This window comes from Sardina pilchardus, chromosome 22, assembly GCF_963854185.1.
Source record: "Sardina pilchardus chromosome 22, fSarPil1.1, whole genome shotgun sequence".
NCBI classification, from domain to species: Eukaryota; Metazoa; Chordata; class Actinopteri; order Clupeiformes; family Clupeidae; genus Sardina; species Sardina pilchardus.
In genome coordinates, this window is record NC_085015.1 from 4,008,122 (window position 1) to 4,019,214 (window position 11,093).

Here is an 11,093-nt window from a genome sequence, read left to right on the forward strand (position 1 = left end):
TCCAGCGCCTTAAGACCCATCAGGTGACCTGTGCACCGGTGCACCTAATTAGCCAATTGCCTCCAATCACCTGCGGACGAGAAACGAGAGAAGCACAGCCGGGGAAGAGGCAAGGCCAGGGGCCTGTAACAATGTATGTGTTTGTGTGTGTGGTCATGTGTGTGTGTTCATGTGGTTGTTTGTGTGTGTGTGTTCATCTGTTTCTTTGTGTTTCTGTGTGTCAGTGCATACCTCTATTGATGTAACAATTGTGATTTGTGATACATTGTGATGATTGAGTCACAGTCTGGCACTGACAGGTACAGTGTGTGAGTGTATTGGATATCATTCAATCATCATTGGATATTACAAACTGGAGAAACTAGTGTGAACACACAACAACAGATCTGTGTGTGTGGGGGAGAACCCACTGATGAGTGTGTGTGGAGGGGCTTCATAGGGAGTAGTACACTACTGTGTGTGTGTGTGTGTGTGTGTGTGTGTGTGTGTGTGAATGTACTACTGTTTGGTCCTCTGATTGTTGAAGTATGATGAATATGTGTACATATCAGTGGCTCCCTATGATGATATTTTGTTATAGTTATGGAATTTGACTGTGTGTGTGTGTGTGTGTGTGTGTGTGTGCTTTATAGTTATAGGTACAGTACGTGAGTAATGATCAGATATGTCATGTGTTATGTTGTAAATAAACTTAACCCGTGCAATGTTGTCTTGTGTTGGCTATTCATGCATGCTGTAATTACTTTGGTTTCAGTGGGGGGTAACGTTTCACAGGGGGTAGAGCTTCTACTGGTTAGGGCTTCGAGCTTGTAACTGGAGGGTTGCTGGTTCAACCCCCGACCAGTCCACGGCTGAAGTGCCCTTGAGCAAGGCACCTAACCCCTCACTGCTCCCTGAGTGCCACTGTTGGGCAGGCAGCTCATTGCTTAGTGTTCACTGCATGCTGTGTGTGTTCACTAATTCAAGAATTGGGATAAACACAGAGACCGAATCTCCCTCACGGGATCAAAAAAGTACTGTATATATACTTATACTTTATATACGACCCCCACCCCACATACACACACACCCAAGAGGACCATCATACTCAACTCTGAGTTGATGTGTGTGTTTGTATGTGGAGTAGGAGACTGTGTGTGTGTGTGTGTGTGTGTGTGTGTGTGTGTGTGTTTGTTTTATAGTGTTCAGACTGGTGAAACTAATATGACTGTTATCATATCGGTAATCATTTGTCTTCTAGGGTGAATGGTAGTACCTTCCTAAAGGAGAGTCCAGCAGCAGCAGCAGCCTCTGCTAGCAGCTCCCACTCAGATGCTGCAGAGCTGCACCTCAGAGACAGGTCCAGATGAAAGCACTTATTTGATTGATTCCATGTTTCTACCACATTGTCTTACAACCTTTAGCCATGTGGCATTGTCATTTTCAGTCAGATCAAATATATTGGCCAAGAGAAGATCAACATTTAATCAATATTTGCCAGGGGTGTGAATCATTTTGTTCTTAACTGTATGTGTAGTGTCAGAGATGAAATACAGTAGGAGCGTGTGGTGAATGTAGCCTTTACTGTCATCCACTGATGAAAGATCACAATTCCTTCTGAACACCATGACCTGACCTACAGTAGCCTGGTCCTGCCATACTCTCGTACATTCATAATGTACAGAGAGTCTGGCCACTTTCCATTGCCAAGCGTGAGCTTCCTTGATACTCTGTTGATGTTTAAAACTATTGGATCTGCCCAGAGCCACTCAGATCTGCCATAACCAATCGCTAACGTTTGGTCATGACGTGACATGCTCAAACTAGCGCACAACCTCAACATCATCGTTCTAAGCTGTGTTCTAAGCTCTGTTCACTGATTGGACCTGCACATTTTTGTCCTGTGAAAACCAGTGAATATACCGCAGACCCAGACTCTGTACATTATGAATGTATGAGAGTAGGGTAGGACCAGGCTAGACCTGACCACAGTTTCGAGGGAAACATGTGTCCATGTGCTGCTTTTCCTGTGTTCAAACTATTTGTGTGTGTGTGTGTGTGTGCCTGTGTGCGTGTGTGTGTATGAGTGTGTGTGTGTCTGTGTGTGTGCGTTTGTGTTAAAGGGAGGATCACCACAAGGATGCCCCACAGAGGAGCTGTGAATCCTGTGCTCAAGTTCCAGACTCCAGCCACTGGGTCCTGGTGAAACCTGAAGTCTCCACAGAGGAGAGCATCTCCACCTACAGCCTGAGTTCTCCTGCAGGGAGCTATGAGTGTCCAGAGTCTGGTCTGCGCTGGACGTGTGCTGGTCCAGTCACCCTGCAGTACCGCTTCACTGATTGGCATGTCTTTGCTGAAGAGCTGGCCCACATGCAGTTCGGACCTGCTGGTCCTCTGATGGACATCAGGCTCATGTCAGGAGAGCTGGAGGAGATCCACCTGCCACATTTCCTCTGTTTGGGGGGTTCTGAGGAGTCTGTGTGTGATGCCGTGAGGGTCCTGCATGGGCGGGAGAGTGGAGTGTGTGTGGAGGTGTGTGAGCTGACCAGACACCATGCCAGGCTTGTCCACCCCTCCTTCTCTCTGTTAGGGCTAGTATATTACCTGAGGGATCTGCTTTTTCCCAAAGTCCACTGTGAGCTGCTGCTCTTCTGCACCTGCATCACTCCCCTGGAACTCCACACCTACCTGGTGCCAAATGACCCGGCCCACATCCAGGCCATCCACAAGAAGGAGATGGAGAAGAGGGGGGTGTGGATTGACAAACCCGGCGCTGTGGGCTCGCTTTGGCTGAAGGACACCTTTTGTGTGAGGACATTGTGTCCATCTTGTCCTTCGGAAATCCAACCTAAGAAGAACCTGAACCTGTGGCCGCCTTCCACTAGTAAGTTTTTTGAAGTGTGCATGAAGCAGCCAGAGGAGGAGTTTGATATGGAGGTCATCAGCTCTCAGCACACAGAGCCCATCTGGACAGTCACGATCCGCAGACGCGACTACTGCCAGCCCAGCAGGAGCCCAGGACAGGGCAGCAGCCAGGGGGCAGACACAGGTACGGTCACACACACACAAACACACACACACATGGTCACACACACACACACACACACACACACGGTCACAAATACACATTCTGAAGGTTGTGTCATATTGCATCTCACATTGTGATCATTCCACTGTATTGTTAGCCTGACGTAGCCAGCCGTTTGGATCGGACACATTTCAGCCTATGCAGGAGAAAATACCTTTGCACACATATGGAGCATAGCGTTAGTTAAGACAGGCCACAGCAGCAAGCTGTAGCGGTAGCTTCTTGGAATCTGCTCAGCTGATCTGGTGGGGGTTATTCAGGGCACTTTATTGATGCTGCCTTGACAATTGACAATTCAGACTGCTGATGTGGCGTTTGCAGTCTGTCTGTGTTCTATTGATATGGCACGTTTCATGTGAATATTCATACCAGAAACATCTCTGATGCGGCACATTTTATGTGAACGTTCATACCAGAAACATCTCTGATGCGGCACGTTTTATGTGAACATTAAAGAGACCCTATGCAACTTTTTTATAGTCATGAAATCGCTTAGAAATTGTTGTTTTGGTTGACTGACCAGTTTTATCGAAAACAGTAATATTTCCTCCCGCCCCCAGTGTCCCTATCTGCTATTGCAACCTTGCAGTTTGTTCAGGAGACGATCGTTCCCTGTTTACATCTGGAAGGCTGAGACGCATAAAGAACAAGAAGAACCACGCTTGCAATTTATATATCTATATATAGCCTATATATGTATAAATATACACACTAAAGCTGTCGGGGAAGCTCTGCAGAGAAATATGCAAGCATAAAACGAGCGAAAATGAAAAACGAAACCGAAACTTAAGATGAAATCGCCAATCCTGCATATTTTCTCTTTAACCAAAAACCAACAATCAAAAACGTCTCTGATGTGGTGCTGCTGCAACCAGTCTGTCTATAAAACATTTTATCACCCTCTTTTTTGGTTGGAAACACTTCCAACACGCTTTCGTGATGGTTTAGGCGTAGAGACTTCTCAATGGAGTGACTTCATACCGCCTGTCCCAAGCTCAAATTTTGAGGGCAGAGTAGACTTGGACTGGCTTCTACCGTTCCACCATAAGATTGTATCATACATGTATCACAATAACAATATAGGTGTGTGATGTTCTGGATATGTTTGATCTCAGTGATGAAGTGATGGATAGCAAGGTCTGGTGCCATGGCTACTAACCCTCAAGCCTGCCCTACTTCTCATTCCCAAACGGCCATTCAGATTTCCACTGTGATAATTCCATTGTGATAATTGGGAGATTTAATTTGCTATCAAAATAATCATTGCAACATTCAAACGTAACTATTAAGATGTATTAAAGGATGATGTGTCTGCCTTGCTACTGGATATGTTTGGTCTCTGGTGATGAAGTGATAGATTGCAGGTCCTGGTGTAGTGGCCTGCTTTGCGTATATTAGTTTGTTTAGGTCCTTCCTCTCTTTTGCTGTTTGTTGTTACTAATATCCCTGTGGAAGGTAGTGTGGAGCTAGTGCTGTGTGTGTAGCGTGTAGTAGTTTGTTTATGTCCTTCCTCTCTCTTGTGTGGTGCTGATGTTGTGTCTCTCTGCCTTAGTGTCCACTACCAGCACAGAGGAGATGCCCTCTGGCTCCTCTAGCCCAGTCCAGCCAGCCTCAGGCTCGTCCTCCATTACGGCTCACACTGGTGGAGTTGCTGTGGCCCCTAATCTCTCTGGCAACACCTTCTATGGACCCGTGCACCTGCTGTTAAATGCTGGTACAAAATTTCAAGCACATATTTCTGTGTTCGTTGAGAGTGCATTTTCCAAAACTGCTGTTGTGTAATTCCCATTGTTAAATTACATAATTTGTTGTTGAATGATGAGAGACATGATGTTATCTCGCTCTCTCTCATTCACTCACTGTCTCCCTCTCTCTCCTTCTCTCTCTCGCAGATCAAACTCCACCAAAGTGAACGTCTGAATGTTGCTAAAACTACCCTTCATCATGTTGCTGTAAATGCCAATCAAATAATTCTCCTGTCTAGTAGCACTCAGGTTTCCTAATTTCACATTTTTGAAGACCTGAATTACAGTAAATTGGATGTAATGTTGCTCAAGGCTTAAAGTGGTCAGGCACAGTGTGGGAATCCAGGAGTGGACAGGGCCGTTAAGGATTTTTAACATGATAATTATACAACAGCTTTGAAAAGGTCTTATTTGCTTCAGCCACAGCAGTTTTCTTTGTTGTCACAAGTTGTATAGTATTTCCCATTTTTAAAGACAATTAAATGAACTGCAATTTAAAGTTCATACTCAAGGCTTAGCAGAGCTGTTTAAGATTTGAAATTGAAAATAATGTAAAACATATTGTAATAAATGTATAATAGTTTTGCTTTAGCAGCCTCATTTTAGGCTGCTGTTTGAAATATAGCACGAGTTCCATAAGGCGTATTAACAATGTGTTGTTTTGTTCTGAAACGTTAAATGGGAAGATGCATTTGTGTACCTAATTACTGTATTTTATCATTTGATGTATCTTTGCTGTGAAGGATGTATTTACCAGTACTTATTTTCTCTTTGAAAAAATCAACAAATTTCAGATTTTGCTCTGGGGTGCCCAAACATTTGTTCAGCAGGCATTTTAAACTGTAAAGAGCTTTTTTTTAATCAGTGGACTTTTTAGCAATGAGATCCATTACCATCAGATACAGTCCCCTCTAAAAGTATTGGAACACATGCTAAAGTTGACCATATAAAGTCAGTCAAAGATCAAAAGAAATTGATCTTAAAAAAAATAAAAGGAAATAGTCAACCTTCAAGGACATCAATTTTCTTTGTGAATGAATAATGTACTGTACTTAAATAAATGTTTTCCTTAAAATACATGTGTCATATGTATTGGAACGCCTATGTTACCCCTACAGTATGTGTTAACATTCCCATAGAGGCTAGCAGATTTTTATTTGTTTTATTTTTTTAAATGCCAGTTATTTCATGGATCCAGAAGACTATGCACCCTGATAAAGTCCCCTTGGCCTTTGGAATCACCATCACCATACCCATATGAAGAGATTGGCATGGTTTCATTTCAGTTAGCCTATTAGCTGGTTTCATTCTCATTGAGCTCAATGCAATTAGATAGATAGATAGATAGATACTGTAGATAGATAGATAGATAGATACTTTATTGATCCCCAAGGGGAATTCAAGGTCCAAGCAGCTTAAGACACCACACACAACATACACTACAATGTAAACAGGATAATACAAAGCAAATCAACATGACTAAAAGAGCAGTAAAATACTAAATACTAGTATTAAATGTCTACCTCTAAGAAATGATTCTCACCATGGGATTGTTAAAACCATGTGATCTTGGCAGAATAATAATTTGTATACCCTATTTGACCAGCAGGGGGCGAACGCTACTTGATGTGCACATGGCACACTAGAAACGCAGCTCCAATCAAAGATCCTTCATTACTCCGCTTTAACCCTCTCTGCTCCAATCTCTTGACTTTGGTCGCAGTAAAGGTAGGTTATGTCAGCCTCCCTTGTCTTTATCCTCGAAAACTAGTAGTATTGTGTAGCAGGGTTGGTTATGCTTCCCTGAATTTCCCCACTCCTTCCTGCATATCGTGAGCTTAGAATTATAAGGTTCTATCTCCGTTTAGGGTAGTTCTCAGATATTGAGCATCAAAGTTTTACATAGCTAGCAAAACTGTACTGTAGTAGGCTACTTTTTTATTTTGCTAATAATTAACTTTTTTTTTTTTTTTTTTTACAAAAATAACACCACACAGGCATTAATAAGCACCTAATGGATCAGATGATGTCAAAAACTCAATTTCGACCAAAATGGAGATAGAACCTTATAATTCTCAGCTCACGATATTCTGTGCAGGTTTGCAGTTTGCCACGCCTGGGGTACAGTAGTTAGTAGGGGCTGTGGCTTGGGTGTGGCAGAAGTTGGTTACCCCACTGGAGCCCCCTTTAAGGTTCCATGTAGCCCCCTCCTCTGCCTCTGTTGCAACTGTCCTGAGGCAGAGGTAGGTGTGTCTCTTGCTGAAGTGTGCTTAGTCTTTCGTTTTATGATTTTTTCTGTCATGCATCCATAGTGTGATAACTATCATAATGTGTTGTGCACTACACATAAGACATGAGATGACATGCCTTTTAATGTGTTCCTACCGTTAGCGACATTCCTTACGCTTTCTTTACTTTCCTTATTTAGGCAAAGATGGTAGCTTTTTTATAGGTAAACTTCAGAGGTCTATAACCATAAACACTGGGGGCCCACAGGGCTGTGTGCTATCTCCCATACTATACACTCTAGACTACACCAATTAGTGTAGAGCTCTTGCGGCCAAACACCTACATATTTTATATGCTGATGCACTGCCCTTGTGGGGTACGGGTAACTAACACCTAGAAACACATCTTTGGCTAACTTTGAGGGAGAATTAGGAAGCTTTATTAAATAATGCTCAGACAACTTTGCTCAGATGTGTAAAGATCTGATATTGAGTAAAGCTGAGCACATCCTCAGAGACCCAGCTCATCCACTACACAATACATTCCAAGTAAGTCAGCGGGGCAATGGAAGGATGCTCTAAAGAAAGATAAAACCACTAGATTCAGCCAATCATTTGTCCCCTCAGCAATCAGGCTCTTACAGTTTTTTTCAATCGCTAACAAGCGTTTGTCCATTCAGTTGACACATTTTCAAAACTCTAAACACAGTTAGCACAGCATCGGTCTTTTGTGGCCATACCATTCACACATTTCATGTTGTTTTCACACAGTATGCAGTCAGTGAATACATTTTCACAATGCTTACATTTTCTTAACAGACAAAGTATACCTCCCAACAAAATAATGGATCGTTTTTGTATTATTTTCAAATGTTAACACACAACATCCCACAATAGTTAAAACAATATTCCAAACCATAGATACAGTATAAAAACCTCTGCTTCTGCAATGTTATCAATTAAAAAGCAATATATCTCAGCTGATAATAAACAAACAATCAAATAATTGACACACATATGATTTATGATGGGTAAATTGGGCCAACCACAGCTGATTCCAGTCTATCTTAGACTCAGTGGCAGGGGTTGTTGCTCTCTATAACATTGACGCTTACACAGTAAAAAGAGGAGGTGATGTTTTTGGTAGCAGAAACAGAAAAAGACAAATATGTAATGTCTGGACGAGTAAGAGTAAGAGTAAGGGGCCCAGGGAGAAGAGCAGGCCCAGTGAGAGATGCAGTGAGAGGTGCAGGAGCACTGAGAGGAGCAGGTGCAGAGATTAGACACAGTAATATTGTGCTTTTTTTTGGTCACCCCCTTTTTATCTGGGCTTTTTGCTGTTGTTTTTTGTTCAGAATGCTCTTGTGTTTCATGGATATTTTGTTCACTGCAATGCTGTAAAACTTTTTCTGTTCTATCATAGTCTACTGTAAACAGTATTTATACTGCACCTCCTGTAGGCCTAGTGAACAGTAAGAAAAAAAAAAAGATTTGCTTTTTACTGGAATGCATTTGAATGTGAACATTACATCTGGACATACAGTTCCCAACCAAGACATTTAGTGTAAAAATGCTGGATTGCATGTTCTACATGCAAATACCTGTAAACTGAAACAAAAAAGTCTATGCAGTTTTTGTAATGTCAACAGTAGCCAGTATTTTGAAACCTAGTGTACTCTGATTGACTTAATGTATCTTGTGAAGTGAAAAGAAGCTTCATTCTTTGACAAAATCACTTCATTTTGAGTCAGGTTTCCAGTGTTTTGGTAAAGTTAGTGTGTGCAGAGAAATGACGAGTTAGTGTATATGTAACAAAATGTGGTGTGAGAACATGGGATGTGCTTTTGAGAGGAAAATTATCCATTTGGCCAATTGTGTTTTGTAGGTGAGAGTCTGTGTTTAGAGTTTTGAAAATGTGTCAAATGAATGGACAAACGCTTGTTAGCGATTGAAAAAAACTGTAAATGAAAGACACAGTTCAAAGCACTTGATGGTCTACTACCCTCTTAACTTATTATAGCCTATTGCACTGCATGCATTTTTAGGGTAATGTACTATCTGTGGAAATGAAAAAAAAAAAAAAAAAAATATATATATATATATATACAGTATATGTATATATATACATATGTGTGTGTGTGTGCGTGTGTGTGTGTGTGTGTGTAGCCCATTCTTTCCATGCAGAAGTAGATATACTTGATAATTATGTAAGGCTAAATGAAATGAGCTGCAGGGGGAACGAAATTGAACGTGGACTGGTTCTGCAGCTCACCTCTGTGGTCGCCGTACAGGTAAATTGAGCGTGGACTGGTTCTGCAGCTCACCTCTGTGGTCGCCGTACAGGTAAATTGAGCGTGGACTGGTTCTGCAGCTCACCTCTGTGGTCGCCGTACAGGTAAATTGAACGTGGACTGGTTCTGCAGCTCACCTCTGTGGTCGCCGTACAGGTAAATTGAGCGTGGACTGGTTCTGCAGCTCACCTCTGTGGTCGCCGTACAGGTAAGCATTTCCTCATCCCTGACAATTTAGAAGGTTTTTATCCTGTACATTTGTGTGTATGCCTGGCAGTCTTCATACAGTATTTTCATACGTGTGTGTGTGTGTGTGTGTGTGTGTGTGTGTGTGTGTGTGTGTGTGTGTGTGCGTGCGTGCGTGCGTCCGTGCGTGTGACTGTGTGTGTGTGTGTGTGTGTGTGTGCGTGCGTGCGTGCGTGCGTGCATACGTGTGTGTGTGTGTGTGTGTGTGTGACTGTGTGCATGCAGCACACATGCAAGAGAAGATTATTGTGATCTCTCATTCCTGTTCTCATCCAGCCCTGAAATCTACTGCCTGACTTACACATATAAACAAAGATATACAGAGTGGTAATGTGTCCCAGACCGTATACAGAGTGGTAATGTTTCCCAGACCGTATACAGAGTGTGTCCCAGACCGTATACAGAGTGTGTCCCAGACGGTATACAGAGTGGTAATGTGTCCCAGACCGTAGGACAGAGTGGCACAGTAATGTTTCCCAGACCGTAGGACAGAGAAGAGTCAGTTGTTGGGGTGACTAGGATCTCTGATGATGAAATATGTCTTGTGTTGTGTTTGCACGGAATTGTGTTGAGACTACTCTGTGTGTTGTGTTTACACTGCATTGTGTGTAAAGACCGTTAAGCATTCTTTTCACCAATACATGATTACAGGCACAACAAGCAGCTTCTGCTTCCCTGCTGTGTGCAGAACAGCTGATATCCAGCTCATCTGATGAAGCACTACAGCTCTCTAGCGCCATCTACTGCCACATGTGGCATCACACCTCTGTGCCTCTATATGGTCACAATCAAGCAATATGCTGAAAACACATCAAATAAGCAGTGGAGGCAGTATTTTTTTTGTTTTCATTTTTTTCATGAACAAGACAAACATAATGGTGGTAAATTTGTACGGCCAGGCAGCCACCAAGGGATGATGTCATGCACTGGCACATACGTACATGAAACAGGACTGCAGCAAGTAATCTAACAGACTCGCCAAGTGCCAAATAATTGGTGCACATTATTGTTATGGACAATACGACAAACTGATCCACCAATGCAATTGATTGAGTACGCTGACTGACTGAAAAGGTGTCAGTCATATGGCCATATAGGAGGTGTTTTAACACTAGAATCAAAGCAGACTCCCAAGAGAGATTGAGATCAATTTAGATTGTGTGCATCTTCTCACCAGAGGCCTGGTTCTTGGATTATCGCAGCTACATCCATCCATTCACATCTCCTGCCTGACTGTTACCGACTTAGTCTATATCAGAGGATTTTTTATTAAAAGCCTTCAGTGGCTTCTTCTCATCTCAGACTGTTCTCCACAGGTTGTCTTTTCAGAGTGCTTGATTGGACTAATGGGTTAGTGCAGTAGTTTTCAAACACGGGTACCACGCGGACTCTCTGTTGAAGTAGTGTTGAAGTAGTGGAAATCTCCAAGATGTTTTATTTCATGAAGACAATATATATACATATATATATATATATATATATATATATATATATATATTGCAGAATCGTTAAATTA

At 42.3% G+C, this 11,093-nt stretch overlaps 1 protein-coding gene across 1 annotated transcript; it reads left to right on the forward strand.

The window, feature by feature from the left end:
• The first annotated feature begins 467 nt into the window (after positions 1-467).
• On the forward strand, positions 468-5,815 carry LOC134070018 (NACHT, LRR and PYD domains-containing protein 1 homolog). The gene is made up of 4 exons (XM_062526204.1): positions 468-1,339; positions 2,103-3,028; positions 4,620-4,781; positions 4,960-5,815. The coding sequence occupies exons 2-4, from the start codon at positions 2,350-2,352 to the stop codon at positions 4,977-4,979; spliced, it is 861 nt and encodes a 286-aa protein (XP_062382188.1). The 5' UTR covers positions 468-1,339; positions 2,103-2,349; the 3' UTR covers positions 4,980-5,815.
• Positions 5,816-11,093: the final 5,278 nt, after the last annotated feature.

What these genes read in the sequence shown, in the direction of transcription:
- LOC134070018 (XM_062526204.1), top strand. Translation starts at nt 2,350, where the DNA reads ATGCAGTTCGGACCTGCTGGTCCTCTGATGGACATCAGGCTCATGTCA. An exon ending in CAGCCAGGGGGCAGACACAG is followed by an intron (nt 3,029 to 4,619) that starts GTACGGTCACAC and finishes TCTCTGCCTTAG; the next exon opens with TGTCCACTACCAGCACAGAG. An exon ending in GCACCTGCTGTTAAATGCTG is followed by an intron (nt 4,782 to 4,959) that starts GTACAAAATTTC and finishes TCTCTCTCGCAG; the next exon opens with ATCAAACTCCACCAAAGTGA.